The following is an 18,704-nucleotide window of genomic DNA, read 5'->3' on the forward strand; positions in this document are numbered from 1 at the left end:
TTATTTTCTATGGTAGAGTAGGTCAGGGTGTGACAGTTTTTTTTCTAGTTGTTATTTTCTATGTGGGGTTCTAATCGTTGTCTCTAATTGGGGATCATACTTAAGTAGCTTGTGTTTCACTGGGGGGTTATGAGATATTGTTTATGTATAGTTGTATTATAGTCACGGTTCGTCTATTCTTTATTTGTTTTGCATTTGCATTACGTTTCACTTTATAATAAATTATGTGGAACGCTACTCACGCTGCGCCTTGGTCCGATCATTTTTCTAACGAACGTGACAAATGAAGGCATTTTAATTTTATTAAAAGTACCATGGTCCTCCTTTTGTATTTCTTAACTGTCAAATACTCCTATACTCCAAATACACGTTTTATCTAATATACGGGGTATCGTCGGACAGGGCCACAGTGTCTCCTGACACCTCCTGTCTCAGCCTCCAGTATTTATGCTAGAATAGTTTGTGTCGGGGGGCTAGGGTCAGTCTGTTATATCTGGAGTATTTCTCCTGTCTTATCCGGGGTCCTGTGTGAATTTAAGTATGCTCTCTCTAATTCTTTCTTTCTTTCTCTCTCTCTCTCTCTCTCTCTCGGAGGACCTGAGCCCTAGGACCATGCCCCAGGACTGCCTGGCCTGATGACTCCTTGCTGTCCCCAATCCACCTGGTTGTGCTGCTACTCCAGTTTCAACTGTTCTGCCTGTGGCTATGGAACCCTGACCTGTTCACTGGACGTGCTACCTGTCCCAGACCTGCTGTTTTCAACTGTCTAGAGACAGCAAGAGCGGTAGAGATACTCTGAATGATCGGCTATGAAAAGCCAACTGACATTTACTAGTGAGGTGCTGACCTGTTGCACCCTCGACAACCACTGTGATTATTATTATTTGACCCTGTTGGTCATCTATGAACATTTGAACACCTTGGCCATGTTCTGTTATAATCTCCACCCGGCACAGCCAGAAGAGGACTGGCTACCCCTCATAGCCTGGTTCCTCTCTAGGTATCTTCTTAGGTTCTGGCCTTTCTAGGGAGTTTTTCCTAGCCACCATGCTTCTACACCTGCATTTCTTGTTGTTTGGGGTTTTAGGCTGGGTTTGTACAGCACTTTGTGACATCAGCTGATGTAAAGAGGGCTTTATAAATACATTTGATTTGATCTATTGATGGGCATACATGTATGGGTATACATGGGCATAGAATTGCATATCCTTAATGATTGTTTCCCTAGTAGACAACCAGTGACGAGACAGATGACTTAGTGCTGAGGTGTGACCTTTCCTGAGAGCATAATGGAGTCGTCTGAACACAGTAAGTTAGACTTGGATATGGTGAGACTATACTGAACTATACTAATATACTACTATAGCTCCAGTCAATCCTGAGGTTATATGTAATTTCGGGAAGAGAGCTTTAAGATTCCCTGCAAACAATAATGAGTCATTAGGATGTCCCGGGGACATCACAAGAGGGTCTCCTAAAGTCGTCAGGACGTTGTGTCATGGTACCCTAGAAGATTTGTCTAGTTCCCGGTTGGTCCCGGGGACGTCCCCGAGAATGTTTTTAGGATGTTCTTGGGACGTTGTGTCATGGTCCCTTGGAGATTTTGTCTAGTTCCCAGATTGTTCCGGGGACGTCCATGAAAATGTTTTTAAAACTTTTTGGGGATGTTGTATCATGGTCCTCCAGAGGTTATTTCTTGTTTCAGTTTGGTCCCTGGGACGTCCAAGGAAGTTTTTAGGACGTTCTTGGGACGTTGTGTCATGGACCTTGGAGGTTTTGTCTAGTTCACGGTTTGTCCCGGGGATGTTTTTTGGACTTTTTTGGATTGTTGTGTCATGGTCCCCTGAACATTCTTGGGACATTGTGTCATGGTCCCCTGGAGATTTTGTCTAGTTCCCCGTTTGTCCCTGGGACGTCCTCTGGGAAGATTTTAGGACGTTCTTGGAATGTTGTGTCATGGTTGGGACATTGTGTCATGGTCACCTGGACCCAAGAAGGTCCTGAAACCAGGAATTACACAAAGGTCCCAGAGAGAATGTTCCCTTGGGACAATCACGTGATGACTTAAGGACTAGTAAAATAAAAGTCCTGAGAACGTCGTAAATAGGTCCTGACATAGTCCTCAGTGACGTCCTGGGTCCATCTAAACCTTGGTTCACTACCAGAAGCTGCCCCCACCAGCAGGAGGGCCAGCACAACCTTGGGGGGTTGGCCCTGCCAGCAGACTAAGTCCAACCCCGATCCACAACTACCACCCACGCCACAACCCTCAAATACCACACTCTACCAATGACTAGCAGCAAAACTCGTGTAGTCTGTGTAGTCTGTTGTTTATTATACCGTACCACTTGATTGTGTTTATTGTGTCTCCTGACTGTGACATGTCAAAGTAGTGGCCTACAGTACCATCTTGTGGTCAGCTATTGAACTGAGCAGAATTCTGATGCTGCAGTCTTCCCTAATCGTTTTTTTTTTGCAATTCACAGAACATGCATGTAACCTACTCATGTAATCAAGATGATAATCAACCAAAATGACATGTGCCATTTATAACCTTTTTAACAGGCAGTTCGACCCGGTGGTTATTCTAAACCAATTTCAAATGAAATTAAACATATACATTTTATTTGGCATATTTTATCGTCTCAACCAATGCCATTTAGTAAAATGGTCATATTGTTTTCATTATCGGACTCCCATATTTTTTTAAACACACATTCAAAGATGGTTCAAATCCAGTAAGTGAACATGAGCCAAACCGAACCTCATTTACCCCCCCAAAATGCAACTAATTGTGTATAAAATGGGAAATTGCAAGTTCGTAAAATGTTGTTGACCTCAAAAATGAATGATTAAACTACTAATATGTTGTTTTAGGAACTCTTGAAAAATATGCTCTACCAGGCAGTTGAGTTGCCCATTAAAGGAATGCTATTAGGTCAAAGCTAGTGATAATGGACTATGGAGAAATATTGTTCTGAGATTTTTTTGTCTGTGCAAATACAAAAATAATTTCAAATCCATATAATTAGTTACTGCCAGCCTGTTATCTTCAATGTGTTTCACAATATCATTCAGTACATGTAATTGTACTCGTATTCTAAGCATATAAACTGCAAATGCATTAATTTACATGCATTTGAATATTCACATTTTGACACACAAATGTATCACATTTTATATCCATCCTCATGTATCCTATCTTCCATTAAAGGTACAGTAAATGAAGAAGACAAAGTCATTTTTTTGATTAAAAACGTCTACGCTAATTCCAATCCAAAATGTGTATACTCTAATTGGGCAACTCAACCGGCTGGTTGAGATGCATCGTGTTTGAGATGCTTCCAATGCATTATCTATCAAAGTTTAAGTAATGCTAACAAATATTAATTTACTGAGACTAAATACACATATTTTGCAGAAAGAAAATCCAGATCTCTTTTTTCTTCTTGCTGTGCCAGTTAAAAGGGTGAATAATCTGTATATTCTTGATAATAATGAAGTTTAACCTGTGCCCTCCATAGATGCTGAGTTGGTGGATGAACACAGGTCCCAGCTCATTCAGAGGGTCTCCACGGTGATGCCTATAGCTGATAAGCTGCTCGCTGAAGGCATGATCCATGAAGAGGTGTACTCTAACATCAGCGCTGCCAGAACTGACGAGGACAAAATGAGGGAGCTCTTTAAAGCCCTCCACTCTGGTGGAAACAAAGTGAAATCTGCCTTTCTCTCCATGCTGAGGGAGAATGAACCTAATCTGGTCCAGGACTTGGGTGAGTGAAGATGTACACAGACATGTAATCTTGAGAGCCAAGTTGTACAGTAAAGGTGAAACAGTGCCCTGCCCAAACGGACTGTTGTGTATTTGAAAATTGACTGTTGTGTGTTAACATTTTCAATGGATTATTAGGATGTAGTCAGAGTCTGCCATAACAATTTCTTGTGTGAAAACTTGTACTGTAATAAGACTTTAATGTGTGGTATTTGTTCATCATTTGTATCATTTATATAGAATTCCACATCAAACAAGGAGATCAACGAGGTAAGCCATGTCTTTTTCACCTTTTTAAATGTTAAAATGAATATGATTCAATTAATATGATTTAAACATTGTTTTCAACAGAAAAAATGAAGTGACTTTCTGTATTGTATCAATGTGTAGAGAACAAAAGCACAACAAGCCTAAAGTACAAGGAATTCATCAGAGGTGAATATGCCACAGTGCAGGAGTACAACTCTCTCCCTGGAGAACATGTGAAGTTAGATGATCGCTACACTGAGCCCCTGATCATCCAGAAACACCGTCTGCAGAGAGAGAGAGAGGAGGAGATCCGCTCCAGAGGACAGAACTTTTATCTACTCATGGACCAGAGGGACAGTGAGACCTACAAGAGTACCAAAGTGGAGAGGCTGTTTGATCCAGATGAGCACGGAGACATTCAGAGAACAGTGATACTGCAGGGCCACTCTGGAACTGGCAAGTAATTTACCACTCAGAAGATCATGTCTGACTGGGCGTTTGGAAGACTTTACAAAGACCGATTTGACTTTGTTTTTCACCTGAGGTGCAAAGAACTGAACCAGGCCACCGGGAGAAAAAGTCTGATGGATCTGCTTAACTACAATCAGAGTTCATCATCAATGATCAAGCAGGTCCTCTGCCAGTCTCCTGAGAGGGTTCTCTTCCTGGTAGACGGCTTTGATGAGCTCAAATGATCACTTGATGTACCTAAAGACTCCCTTCCCAGGGACCCATGGACACATTGCTCCCCAGAAGTGACACTGAGTGGCCTGATACAGAAACAGATCTTACCCGAGTCATTCCTGCTTGTTACCACCAGGTCCACAGGGTTGGACAAACTGAATGGAGTGGTCAAAAATCCAGTGAGATGTGCTGAGATATTGGGCTTTTCTAAAGAGGGTGTGGAGGAATACTTCCAGAGATTCTTCAAGAAGGAGCAACACTCACAGCAAGCCTATGACTCTGTGAGAAAAAATGAAACACTTTTCACCGCATGTTTCATTCCAGTCATCTGCTGGATCATTTGCACAGTTTATAGGGAGCAGTTTTATGAAGGCACAGAGATGATACAATCACTGGAGACCACCACCTCCATCTTTGTTGAATTTGTTGCCACGCTGTTGAAGCACCACTGATTTGGGTCAGTCAGATCTTACCATACTCCAAGGACTAGGCAAGCTGGCAGAAAAGGGGACGGAAGAGCAGCAAGTCTTATTTGACCATCATAGTGTCTCACAGACAGTGTCAGATCCTTCCAAAGTCCCCTTCTTGTGTAAGCTTCTCCAAAAGAAGAGAGTAAGTCAGACCACTATGTACAGCTTCATGCACCTCAGCTTCCAGGAGTTTTTCACAGCCCTCTCATACATGTTACTGGGTGATGAGGAAGCTCAGGGGAAAGTTAGAGAGCTACTTTCTAAGGTTCGACGTGGAAAAGAAAACAGTCACCTCCTACCCATAGTTCAATTTCTCTTTGGCATCGCAAACAAGGAAGTTGCAAAACGACTGGAGGAAAAATATATCTCTTGTTCTCAAGGAATCTGGACCCAGCTCAAACATTTTATTCTGGAAGTCATTGAAAAAGGAAAGGAGGATCAAATTGTTAGATGTACAATGCAGCTTTTCACATTTCATTGTCTATATGAGCTCCATGCAGATGATTTTGTTAAAGAAGCCATGAAAACATACACAGACATTAATATGTCAGGAAGTCCCCTGAAGAAAACAGACTGTTGGGTGTTGATGTATTGTCTTCAGCATTGCAAGTCCATCGAATGTCTTGAACTGAGTGGGTGCAATTTAACTGCAGAGAACATGAAAATCCTTCTGCCAGCGTTGCAGAAATGTAAAGCTCTTGTGTGAGTATTGTTGCTTGTCCCTTTAATGTAGATAGCCTATTTTTACCAATGTTTTTGATTTTGAATAAATAATGTAGACTGAATTATGCTCAGTTTCTCCTGCAACATCATCACTGGAGCCAAGGGAGATCATTTCCATTATGGATATTTAAATAAAAAGCCATTACAACCCGGGAATTATCATCTGATAACTCACCACCTAAGGGATGTTCTTCGGCCGAGGTCAAAGCCAAAATCTATGGCAGCTAGCTAGCACAGGTTCAATGACGATGAGACAAGAACTTCAATAAATCATTATTTAATAAATATTTTATAAATAGGCAAAAACCAGCCGATTAATAATATAGTAACGGAAGATCGCTAGGCAAATGTAGCTAGCTAGCATACACACAATCACATCAAGCAGCTGAAATGACAACAAACTATGTGCATTTTAATTTGTTTCACCTTCGTTTCAGTATTGCCATTTATTTGGATTTATCCATTAAAATGATTCAGATAAATGAATTCACCTGGCTCCGAGAAGCTGTCAGTCTCATATGTATTGTACGGGGAGGTAAAGAATAAATGCAACATGTTGGTCAGGCACACAGCGAGACTTATGTTATTAACCCCAGCTGTACCAAATCAAATACTAGGCAACAAGCATGTGGAAATGATGTCTAGAAACTTTTTCTGGGGGAGATTAAGTTTATGAATGCCTGTCTGGGCTACGGGAAAGTGGATACACATTGATACTTGAAATGGAATTGGAGTTATATATTTTTTTTTACAATGTTAACTCTTGAATGAATTATTTCTGTAATTTTTGTCACTTAATTGTATTTGGGACTTGTTTTTCTTAATTGTTTTTGTAGGTTGCAGGTGGACGGCCTAGCCAATTACGATTTAGATGATCTGTTGACAGCACTGGGAGAGGGAAAGAGTTTGGAGCTGGAGTAAGAATCACATGATCTTTACTGTTATATCATACCTTATTCACCATAAACAGTTTTTTAGTTTAATTTACTGCATCTCTACATCAACATCAAGAACGTCAACTCAATTTATACCAATTATATGAATGATCATTTCTCAATAACGTTTCTACCATCAGTCTACTACTTTGAAATAACATTATTCAAACCCCACTTGTCTGTTATTAGTGCTGGTTCACACAAACCTTCAACAAAGAACATCCTTCATTAAGTTTGATAACCAGATTCATATATTTGTTGGATAAACAAATATTGCATTTAGAAGGAATGTTCCTGTTACTCTCTGGATGTTTTTAGAAGGAATGTTTCTGTTACTCTCTGGATGTTTTTAGAAGGAATGTTTCTGTTACTCTCTGGATGTTTTTAGAAGGAATGTTTCTGTTACTCTCTGGATGTTTTTATAAGGAATGTTTCTGTTACTCTCTGGATGTTTTTAGAAGGAATGTTTCTGTTACTCTCTGGATGTTTTTAGAAGGAATGTTTCTGTTACTCTCTGGATGTTTTTAGAAGGAATGTTTCTGTTACTCTCTGGATGTTTTTATAAGGAATGTTTCTGTTACTCTCTGGATGTTTTTAGAAGGAACGTTTCTGTTACTCTCTGGATGTTTTTAGAAGGAATGTTTCTGTTACTCTCTGGATGTTTTTAGAAGGAATGTTTCTGTTACTCTCTGGATGTTTTTAGAAGGAATGTTTCTGTTACTCTCTGGATGTTTTTAGAAGGAATGTTTCTGTTACTCTCTGGATGTTTTTAGAAGGAACGTTTCTGTTACTCTCTGGATGTTTTTAGAAGAAATGTTTCTGTTACTCTCTGGATGTTTTTAGAAGGAACGTTTCTGTTACTCTGGATGTTTTTAGAAGGAATGTTTCTGTTACTCTCTGGATGTTTTTAGAAGGAATGTTTCTGTTACTCTGGATGTTTTTAGAAGGAATGTTTCTGTTACTCTCTGGATGTTTTTATAAGGAATGTTACTCTCTGGATGTTTTTATAAGGAATGTTTCTGTTACTCTCTGGATGTTTTTAGAAGGAATGTTTCTGTTACTCTCTGGATGTTTTTATAAGGAATGTTTCTGTTACTCTCTGGATGTTTTTAGAAGGAATGTTTCTGTTACTCTCTGGATGTTTTTAGAAGGAATGTTTCTGTTACTCTCTGGATGTTTTTAGAAGGAATGTTTCTGTTACTCTCTGGATGTTTTTAGAAGGAATGTTTCTGTTACTCTCTGGATGTTTTTATAAGGAATGTTTCTGTTACTCTCTGGATGTTTTTAGAAGGAATGTTTCTGTTACTCTCTGGATGTTTTTAGAGGGAATGTTCATGTTACTCTCTGGATGTTTTTAGAAGGAATGTTTCTGTTACTCTCTGGATGTTTTTAGAGGGAATGTTCATGTTACTCTCTGGATGTTTTTAGAGGGACTGTTTATGTTGCTCTCTTTTAAAAGGGTGTTTTCTGTGCCTAACTCCAATTTGTCCATATTTTTCAGTCTGCGTAAGAACAACTTCTCTGATGAGAAAGTACAGGACTTGCTTGTTGCTCTCACTAAACACAAACCCAGAAACGTTGACATTGGAGTGAAGTCCATCACCAGCAATACAACAGACAAATTAATGTTCCTCATCAGTAAGGCACATGGAGTCTTGGATCTGATAAAGTAAGTCTAAACTTTTATTTTAGCTCCAAATCAACTGATTAAATATCATACAATATTTAACTGAATTGATTGTCTTTGAAAACAGCAGGCAGCAGAATGCCTCAAGCTACTGTTCAAAAGTTTGGGGTCACTTAGAAATGTCCTTGTTTTTGAAAGAAAAGCTAATTTTTTGTCCATTAAAATAACATAAAATTGATCAGAAATACAGTGTAGACATTGTTAATGTTGTAAATTACTATTGTAGCTGGAAACGGCAGATTTTTTTATGGAATATCTACATAGGCGTACAGAGGCCCATTATCAGCAACCATCACTCCTGTGTTCCAATGGCATGTTGTGTTAGCTAATCCAAGTTGACCATTTTACAAGGCTAATTGATCATTAGAAAACCTTTTTGCAATCATGTTAGCACAGCTGAAAACGGTTGTTCTGATTAAAGAAGCAAAAAAAACTGGCCTTTAGACTAGATGAGTATCTGGAGCATCAGCATTTGTGGGTTCGATTACAGGCTCAGAATGGCTCAAAACAAAGAACTTTCTTCTGAAACTCTGTCAGTCTATTCTTGTTCTGAGAAATGAAGGCTATTCCATGCGAGAAATTACCCAGAAACTGAAGATCTGTTGACAATATAGCCCACCCCTGAATGAGCATGTACTGTATAATGCAATATTTCCTTTCCTGTTGAGCTTTTCCTATAGGGCATTATAACACTTTGCTTCATAAGACATTATATAGCCTTGATCATAATGCTATATGAACGTGGTCATTCTTATGAAAGCATCTGTAAACCTATGGAAAAACTTGCACTTGCACTTACCTACTCTGACATGTGATATGTGGTTGTCGCAACTAGTGCGAATGTACTAGCTGTCAGTGTCTCTGGATAAGGGCTTCTGCTAAATGACTAACATGTCATGGAAATGTAGTCCTACTGTAGATGTTTGTAAGCAGTTATTAGCAACAACTGTATGTCATGCATCACAATGCTTTATGCATTGATCATAAGGCATTATAAATGTGCTTAATGCATTATGAGGATATTCATGGAGATTATTTATGGGAAGTGTTACCAAAATGTAACAATATTTAATTTCCACAATAATACTGTATATTAAATCCTCAAGAATATGACTTACCACTGTTTCCTCAGGCTTCATTGTTGTGGGAATGTTGCTTTGAGTGTCCAGCTACAGAAAGATGGTGTGAGGTGAGTATATTTTAATATTCATTGTATTTTGGTTTTCAGTTGAAATGAATGTAGAAATGTGTATTTGATTGAATTTGACTAACAGTTGTAAAGATGACTTCTGAAAAGTTCATAATTGAATAACTGCCTCGAGTGGATGAAGAGGTTTTGTTTGTGAAAATCATTTTCTGTTATGTATCTGGTGTTTTACAGTACGCATCTTAAATTTAATTAAATTGTTCATGCAATAATTTAAAAAATCTCTTGTTTGTGAAGAGCTCCCCAAATTGTTCTTTGGTTAAAAGTGGCAGAGATGAAAATGATCTGTGACTCCATCAGAACATCTGGCTACAGTTTGACTGGAGTGAAGTAAGTATAATTTCACATCTCTAATACCGCAAATCACACATTTTACAGCGGATATCTTAATTGATTGTACGTGTTATGGAGATGATTCGTTGAAGCACACTCAAGTGATGGGTAACCCTTTCTGAGACCTGAAGACTTCTCATGCTAATGCCTAGGTTTAAACTCAGTGAGCTAACACATTTTGATCCTATAGCTGTAGTTTAGAAATATTATTGTACTTGTTGCACTCTAGTTTATCTTTGACATCACTAAGTAGGTAATATTATAACACAAATTAACTACAGTTTATCTTCCTCATACAAGGTTTGGAGTAGTACAGTGAAAGACGTTTTTTTTCTCCTGATGACAGGTTGAGAGTGTGGCGTGTGGCTGACGAGGATAATCAACACGCATTCATCTACCCTACAGACAAGTGTAGGTTAACGTAAGGGAGACTAATAAATTATACTTTCTAAATATTCCTTATTTTGAAAATCTCAAATTGAACCTTGAAACTCTCACTGGTGAATTTTTTTATGTTTAATTGAATTTCATATAATTTGTGACTTGCTGCCATATAGTGATTAACTTTGCTCAACATACTGTAGCCAGACAGTGAATAAACATTCATTGGTATACATTCATGTGTACAGGTTACACATAAAAGGGCCTCTCAGATGCGGCGTAGAGCGTGGAGGTCTACAGTTAGCACACTGCAGCATTGAATTGTCCCTATACGGCGATGATGTAGTTGACTGGAGATGCATCTTTCAGTTACTTCAAACTCTGAAGCATAAGTAAAGACTACTGTCTTCAATTTAAATCTCAACACGACATGCACACGCGCAGCATGCACACACACACACACACACACACACACACACACACACAGTTATAGAGAAGCACACTGGACAGCTGACAATGAGCCTTTTAAAGGTCATTTACACTTGAGCCAACATCTGCAGTGTTTATTATGAATGCAGTCTCTGCCAATGGTAGCGAAATTGCTTTGAAAACGATGCTGTTTAGTGCTCTGCTCTATAACATGCCTCGGATTGAATCCCGGCCCATACTATTACATAGCTGCACACCAACAAAAATATGTCAAAGATTTAATTGGTGTCTGTGTCTATGTTTGTGTCATATGAATGACCTCTACCAGTCCAGAGTGGGATGAGCATGTTGAAGGACTGATCTCGCTGCTACACTCTCAAACCTCTCTGGAGGGAATATATCTGTATGTGAGCAGCTTCACAGAAAGGTGTGCTGCCAGTGTAATCAGTCTCAGCCAGGCCTGTTCCAACCTGAAGGACATAATGTGAGTCCAACCTACTATACTATCAGTGTCTGTGTTCTTAAATTTGTTTCAGTGTTACTGTTCCACTCATGACTCCTCTATTCTCTTTCTCTCAGCCTTCAAGTAAACGGTTTCTTATTGGAGGAAGGAATACAATGCTTACGTGAATCAAAGAGGCACCCAGATTGCCAGTTACTTCTCTTGGGGTATGCATTTACTTAATGTATATTATATTTTATACCATGGCATTGATGAATACTTGTTTCTGATTGGCTTGAAGGGCATTCTAGGGCGTGCATTATTTAAATGATATTGCCCAAGAAGCCGGTGTTTGGAGGATATATTGGCATGGGTGTTGTTTTGTTGAGGGCCGGCAAACTGTGCAATATATATCCTTCAAACACCGGATTCTCGGGCATTATCACTTTTTTACAATGGGTTACCAAATAATAATTTACATATTTTCATTAAAAACATTATTTTGATAAATTCATTCATACTATTTCATCATTCCACAAGATTTAGTCCTGAGTCAAATCTAGGGTTGCTACCCAAGCCGCCTGGTCGTTCATTTGGTTGCTAGAGAAGCAACCCAGTCGTTAAGTCTTTTTGTTCTGTATCTATGGACGCAACATAGTCGTTTGTTATAAATTTTCCATTGCCATACTGGCTGGCCACGTTATTATCCCTTGCTTGCTAGCTAGCCAGCTACAGCTAATTTACAGTCACGTCGAACAGTGCAGCCAGAATAACAGCAAATTAGCTGTATTTCAGTTTATTTGAGTTGTTTTCTAGTGACATGTATTGTGTATACATCCCTAATAATGAGCTAATGATATGTGATTTTGCCTGGCATAGAACATATGCTTTCTTGTCAGGACATTGTTGTTCAGAGGAGCTAGCCAACAACACAGCTAACACAATCACTTCAAACTGAAGCTGGAAAGACAGCAAACTAGCTGCATATAATTTTTATAGTGGAGATCAAGTTTATAATTTCCCTGTCTGGGCTGATGAGACAGTGGATTGCGCAGTCAGATGGAAAAGAGTAAATAGGCATTTTAAAGGTATAGATTGAATGCGGATTTGACCAATCAGCATTCAGTATTAGACACACCCATTGGATAATTCCCTGTAATGCACGGTAGAATTCAATGGCTATAGTTCATTCTTACATGATCTATGTTTGAGCAGCTTTTGATAGCAAAAGTCGAATTGGGAACATTATTGGCATTGTTGAATTTGATTTTCATAATGGCAAGCTAGGACTGATGATTTGGTTAGCTAAACTAGCAAGTCTGTTTGTTTGGTTACCACGGCAGCTACTTTAGCTATCTAGTAAACTTGCAAGCTACTGTACTTCAGTGGATGATGAACACATTTTTACCAGCAAATGAACAAATGTCTAGCGGCAAATGTGTTAAATTATAGCCATGGTATAAAAGGGATAATCAAATCGGGGCTCTAGAAAGTAATACAACTCCGTGGAAGCAGCGTTGCCAATTTAGTGTATATTTCGCGAGTATTCAGACCCCTCTAGCGACACATTTACAAAAAAGGGTCTTGCGACAAATCTAGCGACTTTTGCTGGTGTTTTTGGAGACTCTGACGTGAAAGCACGTATCGTTCTTACTCTTCTCAACGAGCAGCGGGTGCTGACGTGGGCCCCACCCCGTCCCAAAGCACTCACAGACGGCCCAGTCGTCGCGCTGCAGTCAGAGCGGCAGATGTTCACCCCTCTGCTTCCAGACTGCAAATTAATCCGGCATGCGGGAAGCCACCGCTGGCTGATCTCGTCCTGGTTTACATTAAAAAAATATATATATATTGCCATTGACAGTTTTTTCTATTGTCTCTTATTGGTCCATTTAGATTGTTAATGTAGATTATATACAAAAAAATGTAAAAAATGTTATGGTTAAAAATGTTCATGTTTTTCTGTGACTTGTTCTATGCTCCTGAGTGGACCGTAAGGTTAAAAACCAAATTAAGAAAACTAAACTAAAAAATTAAAAAAAAAGTATCTCTGCCAGAGTGTCTCTTTTGGGTCACTTTTGCCGGTCCCAATCCCCGATAAAGGAGGGTTGAAATTGTGACATAAAAAAAAACAAGAATCGACAGAAGAAAGTTCATTTGTAGTTCTAAACATATTTAGGGTGTTTTTTACTCACCTTTTGTCTCTCCCACGACTTTATTCCTTTCTCCTACAGCGTCCATCACAATTACATGCACATGGCCAATTAGGCAAATTAGGTGATGACATCATTTAGCAACTTCTAGCGACTTTTAGGACAGCCAATAGCTACTTTCCTTACTGAGAAGTTGGCAACACTGCGTGGAAGGTCAGTCCACTTCGCTAGCGCGTCGTGTAACACACCTTCCACGTCGTTCCTTATTTTCCATAGAACGCATAGCCCCTCGTTGATTATCTGTTACATATCAGATATCTGAGGCTAAAATAAACCAATTAATCAACTGAAGTTAATAATACGGTGTGCCACTAGATCTCTTCAGGTGTTAATCATCCCTTACCTCTGCAGGAGGAGATGCAGGAAGCTTGCTGACCAGTGCTCTGAGGAGAAGGACAAGAGGCTCAGTTGTAATGACAACGTTTTACTCAATCTACATGGAGAATCATTCATAGAGATTGTGTTAAGGCATGGGAAGGAAAGCGATATTGATGACACATGGAATGGGAACAAAATCAATATTGATGACATGCGGAATGAGAACGAAATCAAAATTTATAACATGTGGAATGCGAACGAAGACGATGGCACTTGGAATGGGAACGAAAACGATAGGCCTAGAGATGATATAAAGTGTAAAGGCTGTTGTGTTGTTGGATAGTGACCATGATGAAGACGACAGAGATGGTATAAGAAATATAACAAGAGGACAAAGACAACAGAGATGGTGAGAAACATAGCATACAAGAGACTGAGGACAAAGACAAGAGTGAAGATACATACCTTTGATCCTGATACCACTTAGATTTGGACTGATACTAACTATACATACTGGAAATGTTTTTGGGGAGGTAATTTCAAAATTTAACTTTAGACTTTAGAAAGACTACAAGATTAAGCCAAATGAACTGAACGTATCTTACCTGCATTGGAGTCTTTATGGGAATGGTTCACACCATTAACAATGTAATATGCTGTATTGTTAAATATTATATGTACATTTCTGTGTATCTCTGTATATATGCACCACTATACAGTGGGGGGGAAAAGTATTTGATCCCCTGCTGATTTTGTACGTTTGCCCACTGATAAAGAAAGGATCAGTCTATAATTTTAATGGTAGGTTTATTTGAACAGTGAGAGACAGAATAACAACAAAAAAATCCAGAAAAACGCATGTCAAAAATTTTATAAATTGATTTGCATTTTAATGAGGGAAATAAGTATTTGACCCCCTCTCAATCAGAAAGATATCTGGCTCCCAGGTGTCTTTTATACAGGTAACGAGCTGAGATTAGGAGCACACTCTTAAACGGAGTGCTCCTAACCGCAGCTTGTTACCTGTAAAAAAGACACCTGTCCACAGAAGCAATCAGTCAATCAGATTCCAAACTCTCCACCATGGCCAAGACCAAAAAGCTCTCCAAGGATGTCAGGGACAAGATTGTAGACCTACACAAGGCTGGAATGGGCTACAAGACCATCGCCAAGCAGCTTGGTGAGAAGGTGACAACAGTTGGTGCGATTATTCGCAAATGGAAGAAACACAAAATAACTGTCAATATCCCTCGGCCTGGGGCTCCATGCAAGATCTCACCTCGTGGGGTTGCAATGATCATGAGAACGGTGAGGAATCAGCCCAGAACTACTCGGGAGGATCTTGTCAATGATCTCAAGGCAGCTGGAACCATAGTCACCAAGAACACAATTGGTAACACACTACGCCGTGAAGGACTGAAATCCTGCAGCGCCCGCAAGGTCCCCCTGCTCAAGAATACATATACATGCCCGTCTGAAGTTTGCCAATGAACATCTGAATAATTCAGAGGACAACTGGTGAAAGTGTTGTGGTCAGATGAGACCAAAATGGAGCTCTTTGGCATCAACTCGCCGTGTTTGGAGGAGGAGGAATGCTGCCTATGACCCCAAGAACACCATCTCCACCGTCAAACATGGAGGTGGAAACATTATGCTTTGGGGGTGTTTTTCTACTAAGGGGACAGGACAACTTCACCGCATCAAAGGGATGATGGACTGGGCCATGTACCGTCAAATCTTGGGTGAGAACATCCTTCCCTCAGCCAGGGCATTGAAAATGGGTCGTGGATGGGTATTCCAGCATGACAATGACCCAAAACACACGGCCAAGGCAACAAAGGAGTGGCTCAAGAAGAAGCACATTAAGGTCCTGGAGTGGCCTAGCCAGTCTCCAGACCTTAATCCCATAGAAAATCTGTGGAGGGAGCTGAAGGTTCGAGTTGCCAAACGTCAGCCTCGAAACCTTAATGACTTGGAGAAGATCTGCAAAGAGGAGTGGGACAAAATCCCTCCTGAGATGTGTGCAAACCTGGTGGCCAACTACAAGAAACATCTGACCTCTGTGATTGCCAACAAGGGTTTTGCCACCAAGTACTAAGTCATGTTTTGCAGAGGGGTCAAATACTTATTTCCCTCATTAAAATCCAAATCATTTTATAACATTTTCACACACGTTTCTCTGGATTGTTTTGTTGTTATTCTGTTTCTCACTGTTCAAATAAACCTACTATTAAAATTATAGACTGATCATTTCTTTGTAAGTGGGCAAACGTACAAAATCAGCAGGGGATCAAATACTTTTTTCCCCCACTGTACATGCCAATTTGAACTTTGCCACTGCATTACTTCCTTCATTGTAATATATTTTACCCCCATTAATTTATTACCACCATAGTTATGTTTATTCTTGATATTATTATTCTTTAATTAAATACTTTATTACATGTAATTGTTCATACTATAGATGTTGTATATACTGTTTGTGTAAATTCTTATTTCTACATTCTGTCTGTTTATTGAAAGGCATTGGCAGCACCATTTCACCAGGTCAAATCCCTGGTACATGTACTGTAAATGTACTTGGTGAATAAAGGTGATTGTGATTCTGATTCTGTGAGTTTAAGTGCAGGAGACAAGCAGCATTTCTCTGAACCTCTCATATTCCCTGGGTTTCCGCTCATAGAGCATGGAGCTTGCAGTGCTAGGACAGTGGGTTTGATTCCCATGACCACCCGGAAATGAAATGTATGCGTGACTGGAAGTTGCTTTGGATAAAAGTGTCTGCTAAATGGCACGTAGTGTTATTATTAAATGTAGGCCACAGGAGATGAGTCAATTCTCTCTTCTCCTCCTTTGGGCTCCCGAGTGGTGCAGTGGTCTAAGACACTGCATCTCAGTGCAAGAGTGCAGTTTGAATCCAGGGTGCATCACATCTGGCCGTGATAGGGCGGCGCACAATTAGCCCAGTGTCGTCCGAGGTAGGCTGTCATTGTAAATAAGAATTTGTTCTTAACTGACTTGCCTAGTTAATTATTTTTTATTTTATTTGGTCTTTATGTTGGTTACGCCCCTGGCAGCATCACACCATTCCAATGCTATAGTCTTGTGAATCTGTCATGAATATTTTGTGGATGAAAATACTTCGTTAGCTAACACATCTGAATTACCCATTAGGCCCGCAAGTATAGCTATGGAGAGTTAATCAAGCTTCCTACGGGTACAATTTCAGACACATATGCAATCATTAATGACTTACAGAACCCATCTTTGTTGCCTTTAAAGACTCTATGGGAATCTGTGCTACACAGGATACCATCTTCCTCTTTTAGCACTAGACACAGCCTCATCCAATTCAAGTTGGTTCAGTGTATCCACTAGTCCGGGGCCAAACTTGGAAGAATATTCTCAGATTTTGATCCTACTTGTGTTCGATGTAAAACGGAATCAGCAACACTGTTTCATATGTTTTGGGACTGTCATAAACTGTCAGGTTGGAAATAACATTTAAATGTTTCTCTGATATAGCACTGTCAGAGATCTGTCTTCCCTTACAGCCATTTTTGGAGTACTACCCATAGGCAACCATCTTTATACCACTCTTTTAGCTAGATGCTAGTAATCCAGAACTGGAAGATGGTGGTTCCCCCATCTTATAAATAAGACATTACATTGAGTACACGTGGGAACTCCATACTGTTTTATGAAACTTAGGCTCCATACCGGTCTTACTTTGAACAGTCCACCTTCTGATGGCATTCTTATTAAAACAAAATAAATATGCATTTGACTTCCCTCTTGTCATGGTTCCACCTGTCACCAGAGGGCGCCAGAGACCATCCTGGAGACATTAATGACATTCAGGTGTGTCCTATTACTCATTATGAATTGTTTACCGTGTGCGTTTGTTTCCTGAGAGAGTTTTCGTGATCCTTCGGCTACCGTTTCTCAGTAAAGTATTATGTTCATCCATAACCACTGATTCCTCATCTGGTCTCTTCTTTGCACCTGGGTCCAACCTCACCACATTACACCTCTGACTTACTAGTTGGAGGGGTGTTTTTTGGTTTTTTTGGTGGGGGTAGGCCTTGAGATTGGTGATGTGTGTCCATCAATGCTTGAAGAATGTAACTTATGTATGCCTCTTGCCCCGTCAGACCCAAAAAGTATGCTTATTTTGCTCCCTTTTTTTAAAACACCATTGTAAACTTACATTTTGGTCCACTTGATGGTAAGTCTTTGCGGTCATGTCTGTGAGTGGTTGCATTTCTCTCCTCCCCCCCTCGCTCAGGCTCAGATGGCATCCCAAACTGTGACCTCAGAGCATGTGCAGACCAGCTGGCTGGAGAATTTACGGACATATTCAATCTCTCCCTATCCCAGTCTGTTGCCCCACTTGCTTCAAGATGTCTACCATTGTTCCTGTACCCAAGAAAGCAAAGGTAACTGAACTAAATGACTATCACCCCATAGCACTCACTTCTGTCATCATGAAGTGATTTGAGAGGCTAGTTCCTCCCCTGACCCATCTGTCTATCTCCTCATTTGAATTCCATGCTGTCACAGTTACCAGCCCTTTCAAGTTTAACATCCTTAACATTTATCGCCCTCCAGGTTCCCTTGGAGAGTTCATCAATGAGCTTGACGTCTTGATAAGTTCCTTTCCTGAGGATGGCTCACCTCTCACAGTTCTGGGTGACTTTAACCTCCCCACGTCTACCTTTGACTCATTCCTCTCTGCCTCCTTCTTTCCACTCCTCTCCTCTTTTGACCTCACCCTCTCACCTCCCCCCCCTACTCACAAGGCAGGCAATACACTTGACCTCATCTTTACTAGATGCTGTTCGTCCACTAATCTCATTGCAAC

At 40.0% G+C, this 18,704-nt stretch overlaps 2 protein-coding genes across 5 annotated transcripts; both read left to right on the forward strand.

Moving 5' to 3' along the window:
* Positions 1-760: 760 nt before the first annotated feature.
* Positions 761-4,505, forward strand: LOC123723855 (uncharacterized). 4 transcript variants are annotated; one of them, XM_045694429.1, is made up of 5 exons: positions 761-839; positions 1,232-1,308; positions 3,525-3,773; positions 4,013-4,042; positions 4,163-4,505. In XM_045694429.1, exons 2-5 carry the CDS (start codon positions 1,290-1,292, stop codon positions 4,483-4,485), a joined length of 621 nt encoding a protein of 206 aa, XP_045550385.1. In that variant the 5' UTR covers positions 761-839; positions 1,232-1,289; the 3' UTR covers positions 4,486-4,505. The 4 variants fall into 4 exon arrangements, with proteins under 4 accessions (XP_045550385.1, XP_045550383.1, XP_045550384.1 ...); XM_045694427.1 differs by lacking the exon at positions 761-839 and adding an exon at positions 884-1,000; XM_045694428.1 differs by lacking the exon at positions 761-839 and adding an exon at positions 905-1,000 and having other exon boundaries at positions 1,229-1,308.
* LOC106569570 (NACHT, LRR and PYD domains-containing protein 3) lies at positions 4,504-14,229 on the forward strand. The gene is made up of 11 exons (XM_045693676.1): positions 4,504-4,715; positions 5,149-5,877; positions 6,735-6,815; positions 8,335-8,502; positions 9,653-9,709; positions 9,965-10,057; positions 10,407-10,481; positions 10,690-10,833; positions 11,199-11,354; positions 11,450-11,539; positions 13,874-14,229. Exons 1-11 carry the CDS (start codon positions 4,504-4,506, stop codon positions 14,181-14,183), a joined length of 2,115 nt encoding a protein of 704 aa, XP_045549632.1. The 3' UTR covers positions 14,184-14,229.
* Positions 14,230-18,704: the final 4,475 nt, after the last annotated feature.

The sequence above is a fragment of the Salmo salar genome, chromosome ssa14 (assembly GCF_905237065.1).
Source record: "Salmo salar chromosome ssa14, Ssal_v3.1, whole genome shotgun sequence".
In the NCBI taxonomy this organism is placed as follows: domain Eukaryota; kingdom Metazoa; phylum Chordata; class Actinopteri; order Salmoniformes; family Salmonidae; genus Salmo; species Salmo salar.